General features: G+C 40.8%; 1 protein-coding gene and 1 long non-coding RNA gene across 5 annotated transcripts in view; one reads left to right on the forward strand and one right to left on the reverse strand.

Annotated features, from left to right (window-relative positions):
- Nucleotides 1-17339, forward strand: LOC113030256 (tubulin-specific chaperone cofactor E-like protein). 4 transcript variants are annotated; one of them, XM_026181507.1, is made up of 9 exons: nucleotides 1-186; nucleotides 1233-1302; nucleotides 3794-3939; nucleotides 4095-4234; nucleotides 5633-5814; nucleotides 7163-7419; nucleotides 7532-7658; nucleotides 7754-7870; nucleotides 13911-17339. In XM_026181507.1, the coding sequence occupies exons 3-9, from the start codon at nucleotides 3804-3806 to the stop codon at nucleotides 14251-14253; spliced, it is 1302 nt and encodes a 433-aa protein (XP_026037292.1). In that variant the 5' UTR covers nucleotides 1-186; nucleotides 1233-1302; nucleotides 3794-3803; the 3' UTR covers nucleotides 14254-17339. The 4 variants fall into 4 exon arrangements, with proteins under 4 accessions (XP_026037292.1, XP_026037295.1, XP_026037293.1 ...); XM_026181510.1 differs by having other exon boundaries at nucleotides 1236-1302; XM_026181508.1 differs by lacking the exon at nucleotides 1-186 and adding an exon at nucleotides 197-273.
- Nucleotides 12943-18357, reverse strand: part of LOC113030258 (uncharacterized) — a 19670-nt gene continuing 14255 nt past the window's right edge. The window contains exon 3 of the long non-coding RNA XR_003273565.1: nucleotides 12943-13626. This is a non-coding gene — a long non-coding RNA (uncharacterized LOC113030258). The remainder of the gene's footprint in view (nucleotides 13627-18357) is intronic.

The raw sequence follows: 18357 nt of genomic DNA on the forward strand, positions 1-18357 counted from the left end.
GTATTCTTAGCTCCGTTCCGTTTTAAAGAAAATAACCCAGTATGAAGCAATTCTCGTATGAAGACGAGAGGGAAAAAAACAGATATTTAAACTACGTAACTTCCGGTAGAGTGGGCGTGGTTTAAGCTGTCAACTAACCGAAGAACAACAAAAACAACCCAACCGCAGAGGGGGGTTCTGCCAAAGGTGAGTTCTGCACTCTCAAAAATGTACCGTATCAGGTGCCAAATGGAGCACGCGCAGTGACCCGTGTCGCTAAGTTTGGAGGCCCAGGTAGAGAGTTTGATCCAACACTCAAAGAAATGTTTTTACCGATTTGAATTTACAGCCAACGTGTTGCACGCTTTTTGGAGGTAGGCAGTAGTGTCGTTGGCTCGTGCTGTGCTAAAATGTTCAAACACACCAGGTTGCACTGTTACAATCTCAGCTTCCAGTTTATTATCCTTAAGCTAGCGACATCATACAGCTAGGCCTCCGTCTGAGCAGTCAGCCCCCCACCCCACGAAGCGACGCTCGTTATCTGACTGTAACACCGTTTCCCCGGACCCTGTTAAAAATATATCTGTTTAAAATAGCTTCGCGTATCAGCAACTGTGTGCAAGGTTTACAGTAAGACTTTTGACCTTTTTATGACTCTTTGTGGGTTGACGTTCATTTCGGGTAGCATTAATCCATTTCGTTGTTTGTTATTTTCTGAAAAACGTCATCTTTATTGACAGTTTGGTAGCATTGCAGGTTGAACTTCACCGCTGTGAGCAGTAGCGAGCAGCTGATAATGTTTAACTTTTTATACATTACAAAATCTAACTTCCTGCCCATTGTGTACGCCGAACTGAGCAAATGGTGCTGAAGAAACATTTGAAACAAAAAGATTCCAGAAAAAAGTAAAAAATTATAACAGGGGTTTAAAAGTGTGTGTTTAAACTGTATAAAACAATGACCTCAGGTTAGTCATGACATATGTCCATTAGAACTTTTTCATTTCAGTGCATGGCTTCAGGGCTTGGCTGCTCCCCAGTTATACCACATAAACAGTTGTTTTCGTCTCAAGCACCCAACTGTCAGCTTACCTTTCCTTTGTTTGTCACATAAATGCAAGTTTCACCACCTTTGATGTGGTGTCAACTCTGTCTTTCTTTGCATTTTTTTTTTTTCACATATTCTGGCTATTTTACGGCTGCAAGCTTAAAAATAAGTTTTGCCTGCTTATGTTTCTCGTCATTTTCTCACAGCAGGGACCGAGGCATGTGATCTGATGTGGTGTTGAAAACAATCTTTCCTTTGGTCTCTGCTACATCAGAGGTAAGAATCAGGTGGGATCTGTGTAATGAGAAACGATCTATGACAGAAACATCAGACAGAGTCCGGATGAAACACTCAGTCTTTTGACAAACACACTTCAGGTGGGCTCAGTTTAAGATGATCAGACTCCGTTTGTCTGAAACTGATAGGGCTGATCGGGGTTAAAGTGAGGCTGTTGAGTGCAAGGTGGACAGGCAGGGTCGAGAATGTATGTTATTGTGATGTATGATTACCAGTTATTGAGCCTGCCTGGAGGGGTTTTTTGTCTATGGATTCTAAACCAATCCACACATTGAAAAAGCTACATTTTCTCTGGATTGAGTTATACAATTACTCATCAGATTAATCATTTTACAGCAAAAATGGCAACAGAAATTGTAATCATAGCAGAAAATGGGTTTCAGTAGGAACAGGTGGCTTCGCTGACAGCTGTGCACCTGCTCTCCTCAGTGCTGCTGTGCCTCTCACGTTTCAGCTGTCTGTGACTTGTAGGTTATTCTGTGATGTTCGTGGGTTATTTTTAGACCTTTTTTTTATTTTTTATCTTTTAACACCTGCACAGAAAAAGGTAAAACATAGACAAGAAGTGTCAGCCAGCAGGAGGAGCAGGACTAAAGTTTGAGGTGGTTAAAGTGGAAGTCAGTGGTAGCACATTTGTGTCCCTTTGTTTAGCACTTTGAATGAAGGACAACCCAACACTATGGGGAAAATGCCATGCACAGGCACTGGTTGGCCATAACAGGATTTGGAGCAATCGCAAGTGATTAATCAATGTTCATACCCCGAGTAATCCTTATGTGCTAAATCTACACCATAGGTACGTCATAATTATATACCCTTATGAAACTCTGTTGTAACTACATTTCGGCGTGGTGTCAGCCACTTGTCTACAGGCTCAAGATTCAAGAAATCTAATTTGAGCTTTCAAATCACATGCAATTACAAAGTAGAACTGATTTTTTTTATTCAATATGAGCCGCAATTAGTGATTGATCTGTGAACTTGTCAGTAAAGTGCTTACTGAGGTGGAACAATGACTGTGGAACCCCCTGGTGACCATTTAAAAGACAGCAGGCTTAAAGCACGTCCACCAAGCATAGGCAATTTTCCCCAAGGGTCCACATGAGAAACTGGGAGTGCTGTGGAAGGCGGCACCAATTAGGTAAACTCAGTATTTAATTTCATCTCTTTCTGAACTTATTGGTGAAACCTTGCACAACATTTTCAGATTCTCATGTGAACTTGTGGAGAAAATTAATTGCCCACCACTGCACATGGCCTTCCTGTTAGCTACAGGCCACTAATACCTATAGGTAAGGGGTGGGGAACTCCCACAGCTGATTTAAATCGCTAAATTACCTCCTCAATATGTCTTGAAGTTCTCCAGAGGCCTGGCAATGAACTAATCATTGGATTCGGGTGTGCTGACCCAGGGTGTTATCTAAAACCTGCAGGACACCAGCCCTTGAGTCCTGTAGTTCCCCCACCCCTGTTATAGGTGATAGAAAGGTGATTTTTTTTTTTGTGTACAAAATACTTGAAACTCTAAAATGCTTCAGGGAAGCTGCCACTATAGTTCTAATAGTTTTGCTGGTGGAACTAGTTCACCTGGTTCCACTGTTGTCATGTTTCTGAAAATGCTCACTCAATTTGTTTTGCATATGTGGGCTTTGAATGACAAATGTCCAGAGTAGAGAGCGCTTTATGCTTCTCCAGCTTCTTTCACAAATGCAGTTTCAGATGTCAGCTTAGACCTTTCCTGTAGGTAAATTATTTAATCCACATGGTCACTCTGAGCTGTGTATAAGGAGCATTTTCATAGTGCCGAAGATTTTTTGGACAGTCACTGTGAGAGATGAGCTGTACTGTGCTTTGAGTACATTGCACCAAAAGTATGTTTGTTTGTGGAGAATGTCAGCATAGGTGAAAACAGAAGCAGATGCTAACAAATGAAAAGCTTATCCTAATGTTTTTCTTCATTTATACAGGATTTTTATTAACAGCTACAAAATCTGCAAAAAAGTGATAAAAAGAAAAATGGAAACAAATTGAGGGGAAAAAAGAAGAAAATCTGGAAAAGTAGACTCTGGGAGGTGACTGTGCCCATAAAGCACTGTGTGAGATTAGAACTTTAGAATTAGATCACCACGCCTGCTAAACGTACGTCCCATTCTAAATTCCTTAACAGACATCAGCCCCAAAAATCCAACACTGAGAATTCTCTAAACACCACGTTAGACATGCAGGTTACATGCAAATTAAGCAATACAATTTTGACACTTAAAGACCTAAAACTTCAGTAGGGTCACATATGTTTTGGGAGGAAACTTGATTTTCATACACATTGTGATAAACAGTGTAAAATATCTCCAGCTTTATCCTTTAAAAGACATATGTAACAGCTGTCCTGATGTAATTGTCATGTTTCCATAGCATATCTTAAAAGCGTCTTTTTTTTCCCCTTTGGTCTCTTACATGGATACCTGTTCAGGACTTGAGCTATGGAGTCCTCTGATGAAGATGAGGTGCGCACCTTTGTTCAAGTCCTCAGTGAGAAGTATAACCCTGAGAATTTCCCCTATGGCCAAGGCGTAGGAGTGGTTGTTCTGCCCAGGCCTCCAGGATCCCCTGTCAAAGGTGAGAGATGACAGAGCGAGCTATTTCAGGGTTGTGATGATGCCACGTGAGCAGTGTATCACTTGTGATAAGTTCAGCCCGGCATATCTGCCTTTTTATTTGGAGTGTTGAGCTGTGAATGAGGCTCTGAACTGACTCGAGTTTCCTGTTTGCAGATCGCCTCTTCTTGCCCAGCGCACTGGTTCTGAATGACAGTGGAATCAGTAAAGCTGGCGACAGGCAAGACATCGCTGCTTCCTGCGCCCACGTGGTAGAGCTCGACCTGTCCCACAATCAGCTGAATGACTGGGGAGAGGTGGGGGTCTTGGAGTTTTAATTGAACTTAATAAGGTTTTTCATAAAAGCAGAGCCATCTGGCTTTTGTTCAAGACAATTTAGTTGGAGTGCTGTCTGTATGCTACCATGTCAGCAGTTAAAAAGGGCTTAAATGGACACTAGTAAATGCTAGTCATAGGTTTATAAGATTAAGGTCTTTGTTTTGATGGTTATTTTAGTGTAATAAAAAATGAATACAACACATACAGATAAAAAAAATAGAAGTTAATCTCTCTTTATTGTTAGTAAGGATGCAAGCCTGGGATGTCAAACTCCTTTTACATTGTGGGCCACAAACAACCCACTTTGGTCTTGAGCGGGCTGAACCAGTAAAACTTCCCTTTCTGTCAGTAATAAGAAGTTTAACCACACTTTATTACTTTATTACTTTGGCATAGTATGAATGGCTGTGGGGGAGGTGTTTATCAGGAGGAAAAGCTGTAAAACTTAATACAGTTGAAAGTCCAAAAATGTATGCCCTCCTTCTCATTTTCCAAAGCCATCCAGTTGGCCAGTTTGGAGTCTTTGCCGGGCCGATTGTGCCCCCGGACTTTATGTTTGTAAGTTAACTGGAAAGCATGTAGATTTTTAGATGGTTATTCACTGATTCCATCTAGCCTCCATTCATCATCATTCTTTTCTTTTTGTTTGTTTGCATATGTACTGTTAATAATTAAGTTCTTAAGGTTGGGTTGTGCTGCATTGTTATTTAGCCGTGTCTACAACACAAAGGCCTCTTAAAAAAGTTGCACAGCCCTTGTTATCCCCCTCTCACAGTGCTGTTTGTTATTCAGCCGAGTGATACCGTGATGAGGGCTGTAGGCACAGTTCCCTTCTGCTGTGCCAGCTGGAACACCTGGTACCTCTCAGGTTAACTGGAGTACTCATTTATTAATAAGCAGGGTTGGATACATTTTTTTGTATGAACCAATAAATACATACACCACATATTCATTTAATATAATAATCTCTTCTTCTGTCATTCACATGGGTTTAGCATTAAGTATTTTATTTGCCATCTAGAAGCCAAAGAGTGAAAACAAGTCAATGTGAAACTAAACCAGACGCTACTGATGTGGATTAATTATCAGCTTTTTAAACAGAATGAAGGAAAATGTGAACACGGTACAGAAACGCTTTAAAAATATGCCTGTTCAAGACTATCTATGGGTTGTATTTAAAGATGGATGACTCGGAACTTACCTAGAATTTAAACCGCTGTATCTCATTATACAGCTTATTTATGTGTACTAGAGTTATCTAGCTAATCAACAAGCTCTGAAAATAATGGTTTTCAAAGTAAAAGTGTTTTGAAAAGTTCTGTAACTTGTTTCTTCTTTTTCTTTGTTCTGTGTCCTGATGCTCCTGGTTTTGCCAGATCGGCACCATCGTTTCCAGCATCCCACACCTGGACTTCCTCAATCTGAGCATGAACCCGCTAAGCGGCGTGCAGCTGGAGCCGAACATGGCAGAGGTTTTTTCCAGGGTCCGACGACTGGTCCTCATTAATACACAAGTCAGCTGGGACACTGTTCACACACTCACGCAGCACACACCAGAGTAAGTGACAAAGCATGGAAAAAGGTTTTATGTTCTTTTATGTGTGGCAATGAGAGAATTTGTATATTTTTGTCTAAGCGTCTGCATATATAGAGATTTACAATGTTTTCAGAGTTCTCTCTGCAGTCCTGTGAAAAACTAAGTACACCCCTACTGCTTCCATGGGAGGTGTGAGAATAAGTAGCAGCCAGTTGCTAATGGGACACATTTAACTCAACAAATGTGAGCACCTCTGAAAAAGCAGACGTTTTGGTAGCCTACTGCTAAGGGGATGTCTGAGCAAATTCACTCCAGACTGAGCAATACTCAGAGAAACTGATAAAAGCCCAACAGCTACATCTCAGACTCTACAGCCCTCAATTAGTGTGTAAAATTGGAAAGTTCGTGACAACACAATTTTTTTTTTTAAACTGAACTTGTTAGTAAGGGTTTCCGGGCTTCTTCACTCTAAAACAAACATGGCAGGAATGTTTAGGTTTGCTGAAGTTGACAAAACTACAACAGAATGACTGAAAAAGAAAACAATGAACATGTTTCAATGACCCAGTCAAAGTCCAGAACTCAACCAAGCTGTTGGGAGATGTGTATTAAAGAATGCCCACAGACCTCAATGTTGTAAAGAAGAGTGTGCCAGTAGTCCTCCAGTGATGTGAGATATGACTCTTAAAAACAATTGCCTCACATAATTGTTGCTAATGTGGCTCTACAAGCTACTGAGTCATAATGAATCACTTAGTTTTTTGTGCCACTCTGACCACTCAGAGTTGCTCAGAACATTAGCGAGCAGATTAGTGATGCGTTCCTCCTTTATCTTGAGCACACAGATGTAGACTCAACAGGAATTCCAGGAAGTTATGCCCCACCTTGCCATGTTTAGGGAGGTTGGGTTGACGCATGAGGAGTAATGGTTGGTTGGTTTAGCCACAAAAGAAGAAATCTTTTCAATTTTCGTCAACAAGCCAGGGCTGTGCCAGTTCCAATCAGCAGGAGCCTCGCTATCATGGCTCTGAATAGGTAGATGTCTTCAACGTCCTCCAATGTGAGTGTTGCCAGGCTCGTTCCACTGAAAGGCTGTCGTGTATCTGCAGCAAATGTTCCGACGATCAGGCTCCCCCGCGCCCAGGTTTCTCGTCGAGAGGGTGTCAGTAGTGTTTAATATAATTCAGTCCAGTTTTATTTGTTGTAAACAGGGTAGAGAACTCAGAACATATGGTGACAATTGGAAACACGATAACAGCTGCCTTATTCTTTTGAAGAATCAAAAGCACCTTAATGCATATTACACAGATTATACAAAGAATCTTTGATGTCCTCAAAAATGCCAGTTTCCTTGCACCTCATCTTCCAGGCTGGAGGAGCTCTTCCTGTGTCTGAACGGCTACAACAGCGTGTCAGAGTCCCAGACGACATGCCCGTCGCTACGCCTGCTGCAGATTACAGATAACCAGCTGCAGGATTGGGCAGAAGTGAGGAAGTTTGGGCTGCTGTACCCCAGTCTGAGCACACTGGTGCTGGCCAATAACAGCGTGGACTCTGTGGGAGACACCAAGGAGACACTGGAGCACCTCTTCCCCAACCTGCGTAGCATCAACCTCAACAATTCAGGTCGGAGTCCTAAAAGTCTTTTAATCTGTCTGTATTCAGTGCAAGGTGTGAACAAATAGCCCTATAACTCATTATGTTTATTATTATTATTATTGTTGTTGTTGTTATTCAGGTCTTAGTAAATGGATCGACATTGAAAGGCTGAATTTCTTTCCCAAACTGGTGGAGGTCAAAGCAAAGGGAATCCCTTTACTGCAGTCTTACAGCACCGAGGAGAGACGTAGCCTCCTTTTAGCACAGTAAGTCTGAAGCTGTGTGCTCGTTTGTTCAGTAACTTCATCATCGAAATACTCATTGAGCACTTTTAACACCCGACTGCTGCACCTGCCCTCAGGCTGCCCTCCGTAATGGTGCTGAACGGGGGTGCCGTGTCTAATGGTGAGAGAGAGGATGCTGAGAGGTTCTTCATCAGATACTACCAGGACTGTCCAGAGCAGGAGCGTCCCGAGAGGTGGAGCATCATCCACACATACATTTTTCACTGCACACATAATCATAATGAATAAGTTTACTCATGGATAATAATAATAATAATTCAAAGCTGCGGCTGACCGCTGACGCTGTAGTAACTAGTAGAAGTGGACGAGGAATAATATGTAGTCTCAAAAAGACACTTTGCATATGCAGTGGTGCTGATGGCCAGCTAAGATGCGTGGGTAGAAGTTGGCGTTAGGCAACTGTGTGAATTGTGAATTTATCGTTAAATAAAATTAGCCATTAGCTTTATTTCTTCTTTTTTACTTTTTGAGGGGTTTCTTTGGATCATTTAAGTTTGTTAACTTAGTGATCTGCATCCTAAAACAAGGTAGAAAATTAACATGTAACTAAATTTCAAAGGCACACACTCTCCAGATGGAAAGGATCATTTGTAGCCAGTGTTTTGAGAAACTGTCCTACTTTGGCAAATCGTCCTACCCATATTATAATTTGACGGCGACTTGTGACTAATACAAACCATAACCATAAGAAATATTCACAATGGGTTAAAAAAATGATGTAAATTTGGGGTTTGTGTTACGCGTATGCGCAGAAACAACAGGTGGGATGGTTTGTGAGGTAGGATAGATTCCCAGAACACCGGTTCTCATTTCGTGGCCATATTTCAGCAACAGGTTTTGTACAAAAAAAGTCTAAAACTCAGAGATATTCAGTTAAACAATCTTCTTCTTTCAGATGTTTTCTTTAGGGGTCATCACCCTCTAACCCTATCCCTAGCGTCCTCCTCTGCATGTGCTTCTTCACTATATCGATGAACTTTCTGTGAGGTCTTCCTCTCTTCCTCCTCCCTGGCAGCTCAATATTTAGCATCATTTGTCCAATGTATCCACTCTCTCTTCTCTCCCAAACTATCTGAGCCTCGCCTCTCTACCTTTATCTCCAAACTGCTGAACTTGAGCTGTCCCTCTGACATCCTCGTTTTTAATCATTTCCATTTTGGTCACTACCAGTGAAAACCTGAGCATCTTCAGCTCGGCCTGCTGTCTTTTTTTCAGTGCTACTGTCTCCAAGCCATACATTATAGCAGCTCTCGGTACCATCTTAAAACCCTGTCCACTCCACCCCTGACTGCACTTTGTTTTCTTGTGCACTGTCTTGCTTTGGATGGTTGAGCCTGGTTCTGCCAGAGGTTTTTTTTCCTCTTAAAAGGGAGTTTTTCCTCCCCACTGTCCCACAAGTGCTTGCTCATAGTGGGTGATATGATTGTTGGGGTTTTCTCTGTATTGTTGTAGGAACTTTACCTTACGATATAAAGCTTCTTGAGTGTTCGACTGTTGTTGTGATTTGGTGCTATATAAATAAAACTGAACTGAATTGAATGTAGCTGAGTTTAAACCATTGCGAAGAAGAATCAGTGTTGGTCAGATTTTACTGAAGTTTTTATCAAAGTCACATTTATCGATTTGCGGGCAGTAACCCTTGAGCGGTGATGGATCGTGAGCCTGATGAGCTACTACAGCACTGACATCTTTTGGCTTGAGAAAATAGCTAACATGATAAATTAAAAAATATATTGTGTAGCATTATGTTGATCAATAAATTGTTGTTGTTTTTTTCAGCTCTAAAATTTACATCAGATTGTTTTCATTGCTTCATTACAACATTCCGATGAGACATTTAGAGTAAAATTCATATTGAAAGTCTTCACTAAATACCTTAAATATGGAGCACAAGGCGCCAGCACTGGCTTTCAATTGGAAAGCTAAGTGGCATTTACGTTTGCATTATATTCATATGGGAACACCTGCTGATTCACAACATTAGCAACCAATCTCCATCCCTGTCCTCAGTTTGGGTCCAGCACACTATATGTTTTTTTTTTTTTGCGGGGGGGAGGTTGAAAGCCTTCCTCGGGGGGGCTCGCAGGGGTGAAATAATTCACCAACTGCATTCCACTTAACCTCAGCAGAATGTTGGGGAGGGATTTCTGGAGGAAGGTGTAGTCCCTGACTGGGGGAAACTAACCTTTGGGAGACAATGCCACCACTCTCTCCCTGCTCAATGAGTCCTTTGTGCTGGGAATTCTCTGATTGGGAAAACTGATACACCAGGTAGCAGGTTGTTTTTTTTTATGTATACACCTACTCTGTCAACCTGAAGCCTTAATTTGAGAAATTTGATTTGTTTTCTGATGTCACATGAGCTATCACAGCACTCCTGGCTATAAATTATTTTATTACCTGTGGCAGAACTTGTTTGTCCATCAGGAGCAGTTAATAGTTATTTTATTTCTATGTCAAACACATTCATCGCCATCTAAAAACTTCATTTTCTTTGTGTTCAGCTTCATCGCTCTGATTTTATTTTTGTCCATCAAGCGTTGCGTTTGCGGTGTTGGTTTGGGAGGGGTTCGGTGTAGGTCCAGGGTCGGGTATAACCGTGACTGTGCATGTGCATGCGGGCGTTATCGGGGTGTCAGACACACTCAGTAGGCAGTGAGCGCACAGCTATCCCCTTTCCTTTCGGATGAGGCTGCGGCCTCGCTACCCCAAGAGATCAGAGCTCTGCAGGTGGGTCACAGCCTCTCAAGTGAACACATCTGACACAGCCTGGCTTTGAGTAACTATAAACGTGTTCTCAAACCATAAACTAGACTAACTGAGATGGATACACCCCAACAATTCCTTGGAAAAAATGGGAAAGGGAAGAAAACAGCACTGGGCAGGAAGGATTAGTGGCGAGAAAGAGTAGAGGCAAGGGTTAAAAAAGAAACCAGAGAGTCGGCGTATCCGGTGAAGTTAGCAGTTAGTGGGTCTAAACAGAGCCACAGTCTCAGGGAAAGACGTGGGAAAATTTACATTTTAACTTTTTGAGGTGCTCATACGTTCAAGTAAATAACTGGAGAAATGTGAGAATGAGTCGATGAAATGCCAAAACAGGAGAGCTCAGCTACATGGTGTCTCTTGGCTTCACAGTCTTGTAATTTCCTCCGCAGGAATCAAAGAATGCCAAAATGACAGTTGGAATGTCGGCTTCTTATCACCTGCAGCATTGTTTGCCCCATTATACCATGCTTACCACCTTAAATGAAGCCTCTTTGGTAAATGGCTTCTCTTAGAATGGCACTTTGTGCACTGTGGCCTTAGTGGAGAATTCCCAGGGTGGACTGCAAGTTTGGCCAGAAAATCCCAGGGCCAGGGCAGCGGCTTTGTGGAGGAGTTTTGGGGAGGGAAGTGAAATTGCTTTGATTGGCCCAGCTGTTACAGTAGCTTTGAAAGCACAGGCCTTTTCTCCTGGATTTTATTTAATCGTTCCTGGGGCCTTATCTCGAACACGCATTCCCCTGAGATGGCTGAGAGCTTTCTCACGGCAAGCAAGTGGCAGACAACTCGGTGTTTCTCTGCCTCTTAAACACTCATAGCTTGTTTCCATAACCCTGAGTTTAAAGTCTTTTTAAAAAAATCTGAAATATCTTAAATATACTTGCTGTTTCTATTTCACACCTGTACTTCATCTAAGAAGGAAAAAAAGAGGATGTATAACCTGTGAGTCTGAAAAGTGAAGCCAGTGTTGAACAGCCTTTTACCTGCATTCTTCATAACAGCCAGCAGAGGGCACAAAGAGAAGTCTTGTCCTATACAAGTCTATAAGAAGATTGCCCTGCTTTTAACTTGATTCGTGACCTCATGAAGCATTTTCACAATGACTTTATCATCTCTGTCTTTAGTTTTAAGTGTTATTTTGTACAGCTTGTTGTTAAATTTCTAGATTTTGATTCCATTTAGAGTAAATCAGTGCTAAAACACAGTGTGATTGTGACATCAGAGGGCAGGGTGGAGCCGTAGACTAGGGGTGGGTTTTAATAATCGATTCATCGATTAAAATCGATTCTGGCTTGAATAAAGTGATATTGATTCATTAAAATCCTGAATCGATTTTTTTTTTTAAATATAAATGTATTTTGCCCAAAATTCCAGAATCTCAGGTGAAACGTCACAAAATTTTGACAACCACCAAACATTTAAAACAGTAAATGAGAGCAGGTACACGGCTTCTGCACAAAGACGTAAACACAAAACGCATCAGAATCAGTGAGATGTCGCCTTTCTCACCGACGGCACAGACACGGTCGGGGCTGAAAGCTGACAGCTCGCTGATTCTGATCCGCAGGTCCGCGCTTTGTGTTTACGCCCTTTTTGCGCTGATTCTGAAGCTGCAGGTTTTATCTCTCTCCAAACAATATTGACTGAACCATAAACATCGTCATGAATTCACTCTGACTTTTGCTGTTTTGCTTCCACCACACTTCATGCACAGCTCTCTCTCTCTGTATCTCACTCTTTCTCAGTGTACTTCAAGAACAGTTTCCAGTCTATCCCCGAAATCTGTGCTTGTTTGTTACACACAAGACTACTATTATTTAAAGGCTGTCGGCCGCTGTTTTTTTTTTCCTTTTAAAAAACCTAATTTCTGCCGTTCAATAGGATTCTGAACAAATTGAAACTTTTTAAAATTATACAAAATGCAAAACGTTTAGCTGTGTCTCTAATAAAACCAGAGGTAATGTTCATATGTTTATTAATGGTTTTCTTTCGTTTTTGATGTACTGCAGAATATTTTTATAAAATCCGATGCCAGGAAAATCACCTTCATGTTTTTGTGTTTTATCTTCAGCTACTTTGACACAAAGGCATCTGCTGTGATGCTCACACCTTTGATAAAGTCTTGCGAGTGTCAGCTTCCTTTTTATAGATACAAAAATATGTAAATGTACTGATCTGAATTATAATATTTCTGACTGTCTGAGGCAAAATTTCCCAAATTCAAATCGAATTGAATCGAATCGTGGATCGAATTGATTCAGGACCTTGTGAATCGGAATAAATCGATTCTAGAAATCAGTGACGATACCCAGCCCTACCATAGACCAAGCTGCTCTTTGAATGTCGAAATGAAGCCTACATCCTATCATTAGTACAGGGTGTATGTTATTTACCATAGCAACAATGGGGGGGGGGGGGGGGAGGCAAAGAGACACTGTGGTCTACCTTAAAAATGCCATTATGTGTTATCATGATTATTTGGGCAAATATTTTTCCATATATTTGTAGAATAACATGCAGGCATGTCTGACAAACTCATTTTTCAGTTAGTTTTGGCAAATATTCAAAAATTATATGCATATAATGAGCTAGTTAGCGGTTAGCATACCCTGGAAAATCCTCCTTCCTGAAACTTAGAATGGGTGCATTTATAAAAGGGTCTTAATGTTTTATTCAGAATGACCTGAACTGAGTGGATGAATTCAGCAGGAAAGTGTTTCTAGAGGCCAAGCCTGAGGGCTGTTTTCCCATAGACTCTTATAGTACCAGTCTGTTTGCAGTCATAGATATCACTACCTCCTTGCAATTATAAAAAAATAAAGATTTAAGGGGTTTTTCACACCTGCACTGTTTAGGCCGTGTAAATCAAATTCTGGTCTTTTTTTATTTAATTTATAGTCAGAACATAATCTGACCTCCATCCAACCCCAACTACCAGGTGTGCGCTGCTAGTTTGAGATAAATGCCTCCTCGTAGTCAGATGTGCTTTGCATCCTAGGATGCGGCAGAAGACCATACACATGCAGAGAGCTCAAACTGTAGCAGCTAGCTGTGGAATAAACCAAAGGTCCAGAAGACAGCATTTCCCTTCATTGGCCAATAAGCAGAATGCCTGCTCTGCCACGGTTTGTGGTGATGCATTTTTGGTTGACTTGGAGTTTTCTCTCTGTAAAAAGAAACAAAGCCATGAGTAAAAGCCACAAGTTTACAAATTCATCAGCTGATTAAGACTAAAGAAACTAGAGGTGTTAAAACACCCTGAGATACTTTGCAAGGGCCTCACTTTTCAGAGACTATGTAGTCACTGCCATGTCTGAGAAACACCATACTTTGTGTGGTGGATTTCAAGTGTATGTCTTGTAGGAGTTTGTGTGTCTTTGCTGTATGCTGATGTCATTCAGTTGAGCTGATAACAAATAAAAAAATAACACGAGCTCTGCTTTGTTGCAGGTACCGTATCCTCGTGTCCAAATATGGCCACCTGGCTCCACTGGCTGAGGTAGACCTGAGACCCAGCCTCACCATGGTGGTTGTTCGCTGGGGTGACAGGGTGGAGACAGTCAGCCTCCGTCTGGAGCAAACAGTGGGTGACCTAAAAAAACACCTTAAGGGTCTGCTGCAGCTACCCAATGGGATGAGGCTCTTCTACATCGACCGAGAGATGTGTTCAATGTTTGGACCAGAGGAGCTGAAGTGCGGCACCCGGGCCCTGCATTCCTACGGTATTCGAGACGGGGATGAGATCCTGGTAGTGCCCAGGGACAAAAGCCGCTGCAGCTCCTCGGGTCTTTGAGTCGGGAGGTTCTCCACTTCTGGATGACTTGGATTGGAGGAATTGTAGAAATGATAAATTACTGGATATTACGCTTTTGACTTGAACCCTTTTTTTAGATATCAAAAAAAGGGTGGGTGTTTTGGATGGTAAAGAGGTTTGCTGTCTAAAATCTTGATCACATTTATGCAATAGTACATTTGCACATAGTTGTTCGATATTTACAAAGCCTTGAATTCAAGTCGCACATTTCTATGCTTCATGTGCCTTGAGTTACAAGTGCAGTTTACATCTTATTGATGAAGCATAAAAAAAAAGATCAAAAAGTTCTAGGACTGCTCCCTTAATGGCCGAAAAACCATACCTGACTCGAAATTTGGCCGTTCTCCCCTTCAGGGTCTTCCACATGTGCACCTCTGGATAAATATCAGTCTTGTTATGACCACTTCCACTGGTTCTTCTGTTTGCTGGATATCTTTTGCAGTCAAAACAGCAGTCATTCAGCTTGAATTTAATTTCTGAGAAAACAATGGAAATTGCAGGAAGGCAGAGCTGGTAGACTTGAGAGCCATGTGCCATGCATATGTCATATGTGTTTACAATCCAGGTCCTTCCCCTTGAATATTGTCCATCAAGACATTATAGTAGATCTCATGGTCTTTAATAGTGGACTGGCTGACCTTGGAGGATGCCAAGAACGTGTGGGCATCCTCCTCTCTGCTATTTTTACCTGATGTTGAACTTTTAGGCTTGAAAACTGGACTGTTTGTTGAAAAACTGTTTGTTTAAGCAAGTCCAAAGAAAGGCAAGTGCAGGTGGTAAGAGCGGGCGCATCCAAAGAAAGCCACCGCGCTAACGTGATCGGGATAGGCACAAGAACACAACCTCGAAGGGGAGTTCAGCCAAATTTATATCTGATGTGTTTTTAGATTTTTAGGGGCTGCAGAACATTAAGATCATACTTTCCTTCATACAACTGTCTTTAATTTTTTTTAAATTGTTTCCCTTATTATGAATTAAATGCATAAATTGCACATCAATTTTAAAACTAAAATCACCTTATAATTAAAGCATTTGAAGGGTTAAAACAGACCTTCTAATCCCTACTGTTGATATTTCTGCACCAAACTGAGAACGAATTAGTATTTTTAAAGAGCGAATACATTAAAATTAGGAGACAAATATAAATTATACACGATTTCAGATTCAAATTCATTGGATATCAGAAATGCCCTTTCTGAGAATACATTCTGCCACTTTCATTGCACATTGTTCCTCCGTAATGATTACACTTTGATCAGCATTGTCATTTTTCTCCATGTTTCTTTTGTAAAAGATGAATTGATGCCTGTTCGCTATAAACTGGCTGCAGGAGATTTTGTACAGCCTGGGCTAAAATTGTTCCAACCTATTACGTTCTCCAGAAGCAACCATGACGACAAAAATAAATAAATAATAATAATAATCATACTGCAATGATTGCAACTAATCAGGCTTTAAACGTGGTCTTGATTTTTTTGTAGTGCCAAGGTTTTGTAAATTGGGCACCATCCATATTTGCACTGCATTAAAAAAATTACGTTTTATTTACATTTTCATGATGATGACAGCCTCAAAGCACTGCTCTACTTTTCTAACCATTATTTAAGTGGAGAAGATTTTGTTTTGTTTTGATTTCCTGCAGGAAGAGTTTGTAGATAAGCAGCACATGTAATTCCCTACTTAGACTTTCTCCACGCGATTGTAGTGAAATATCCTGGAATAACCTGCAAGCTGATGCATAAATGCCATGTGTTGGGGGTAACGTGCACGCGCACACCCGCACACACACTCGGATACCTCTCAGTCGAGACGCCCTGGCAGAAAGACGAGACATGTCTGAGGTGAGCTCGGGTCTGGGACAGAGAAAAGAAGGAGTGTTGATGCTCAAGTTACCGCAGGTCTTCTGGCTGTCCTGCGCATGAATGGAGCGCAAGAGCAGCTGAGAAGCGCTGAGGCTCACTCTCTATGGTAACCACACACCAGCTGCTGTGTCACGGACACTTCCGCTGGATTTAAGTTGGAACAGGTTCACCAAACAGCTTCTTGGCCCTCACCGGTCCACCCGAGTCTCTCTCCTTTACATTTCCATCTCACAGACACCCAAACTTTTAGTTTGCGCTGTTTCGCAGGTCCTGGTGTTGTGAGCTTTCAGCAGGAATTTTTCAACCCATCTTATTGCCTGAACATTTATTTTACTTTAGCTGATGAGACTTTGGCTGTTGGTGTCTGCTGTGTTTTACCAGCTGGAGCATTACAGATGTAGTCACTTAAACTATGTGTCATAACAATACTGGTGCATTTTTTTCACGTGTTCGTTGGTAGCAAGTGAAGTTATTTGGAGTTAAGTCATTGTTGCTGTGGTTCTTTCTCTAATTTAGACTCTAATTAGAGCTCCCAGGTCAAAATGCTTCTCTTGAGCGTCCGCAAATAAAGTGTTTTGTTGTGCTTATGCAAGCATGTGAACATGTGCTGGGGTGCACTTGTCCTGCGGCAGGCTCACAGTGCCATCTGGACTGACAGATTTTCTTTGTGTAGTAGATGACTGGAGATCTCTTTGTTTTATTGACTTTTATTAATCTCTATTATGATGAGTGGGCTGTTGAGAAGTGCTGGGATAAGTGTGAGGGGTTTGTTTTGTTTTGTTTGGATCATTGTGAGGTTGGTTTGCACAGTCTCATATGTCTTTGTTTCTTTCAGCATTTCATCATTTGCAAGACGTGTCATTTCAGGGAAACGATGTTGTTTTATGGGCATTTGTAATTTTGACATTTCTAGAATATTAACTGCGCCTGTCACCTTTTTATCTATCCTTCAGTAATACCAAAACAGAGTTTATTTACAGATTTTAAAAAGTTAAAAAAAATTGATGATCTAAAGTTCACTTTGCCTTGTGCTGGTTAGAGTGTGTGGTGTTTAATTTATATTTCGTTTGCTCTCTGTATTGCTTTTCTTCCGTGCACTTTTAATTCTTGTTTGCATTACTGCAATCTTTCTATACCTGTACTGTATAATGGTGCTTTAACTTCTCTTAAATAAAAAAAATAAATACTGATTGTTCCAGCTAATTGCAGTGTTATTTTTTTCATAATAATTCTGCAGTAATAGTCAATACCTATAGTGTGTGGGGGGATTTTTTGTGTTTAGTTTTTTGTTTTTATCTAATTCGGGACATTAAATGACCCCACACAACTGTTCATTATCCAGTTCATATGGACACTATAGCAAACATACACAAATCAACTGTAGGAAACATTTCTAGCATGTAAAAATACCACAATGAGGTTATGAATGAGTTCATCTGTCACTTTAAGACCCATACAGGGAGACCTCAGTTGATTGGTGGATTCAAACCTTCTTGCTGTGGGTCGATGTGACAGATTCTCTTTTTTTGTTTCGTCATTTATTTGACAATTAAGTCTGTTTTTCCCAGAATGTCCCCACTTTATTTGGCTTTTTTTGTATTTAAATATACTTTATTTTTTTTTAATGTAGAACATGTCTTTATGAAGTTATCAGTTTTTCATTAGGAATTTGACTTTTGGGAGCAACTGGCCTTTTTTTAAATTATTATTATTATTATTATTATTAATTTTATCATGTTTTCCTGTCTAGTGAGTTTAGTTTTTTCTTCTTTAATTTGCCCCTTTTTATATTTTTTGTCATAAATTTGCCCGTTTTGATTTTGAATACTGCTATTTTTTTCTCATGAACTTGTTGTGGTGTTTTTTTTTTGTCATATGTTTGCAAACCTGCACAGCCACTTTATTCTTTTCACTTTCAGTGTCCCAAAACGTTGTGATCTGTTACATCTGGACAGCAGACAAATTGTTTAGGTAAGTCTTCTTGTGATGTGTGCTAGCTGTGTGAGCTAATGCTCAAGTCTGTCTTTTAATACCCACTGCCATTTAACTGTCGCTGGTTAGACTAATTGATGAGCCTATATTGCTATTCATTATCTCAAAAGGTAAAAATGGACTTGTCATTCCAACTGTTGCAAAAAGCTACTGGTTAGTATAAAAACTGTCAGATATTCAGATTAGTTTAATAATATGAACCGGCCTCTTTACATGTTGACATTTCACC

This window comes from Astatotilapia calliptera, chromosome 10 (assembly GCF_900246225.1).
Source record: "Astatotilapia calliptera chromosome 10, fAstCal1.2, whole genome shotgun sequence".
Lineage (NCBI taxonomy): Eukaryota > Metazoa > Chordata > Actinopteri > Cichliformes > Cichlidae > Astatotilapia > Astatotilapia calliptera.

Excerpts from the sequence above, each read along its gene's own strand:
- LOC113030256 (XM_026181507.1), top strand. The coding sequence starts at position 3,804 with ATGGAGTCCTCTGATGAAGATGAGGTGCGCACCTTTGTTCAAGTCCTC. Across the intron at positions 3,940-4,094 it reads TCCAGGATCCCCTGTCAAAG|ATCGCCTCTTCTTGCCCAGC; the intron begins GTGAGAGATGAC and ends TCCTGTTTGCAG. Across the intron at positions 7,871-13,910 it reads GAGCAGGAGCGTCCCGAGAG|GTACCGTATCCTCGTGTCCA; the intron begins GTGGAGCATCAT and ends GCTTTGTTGCAG.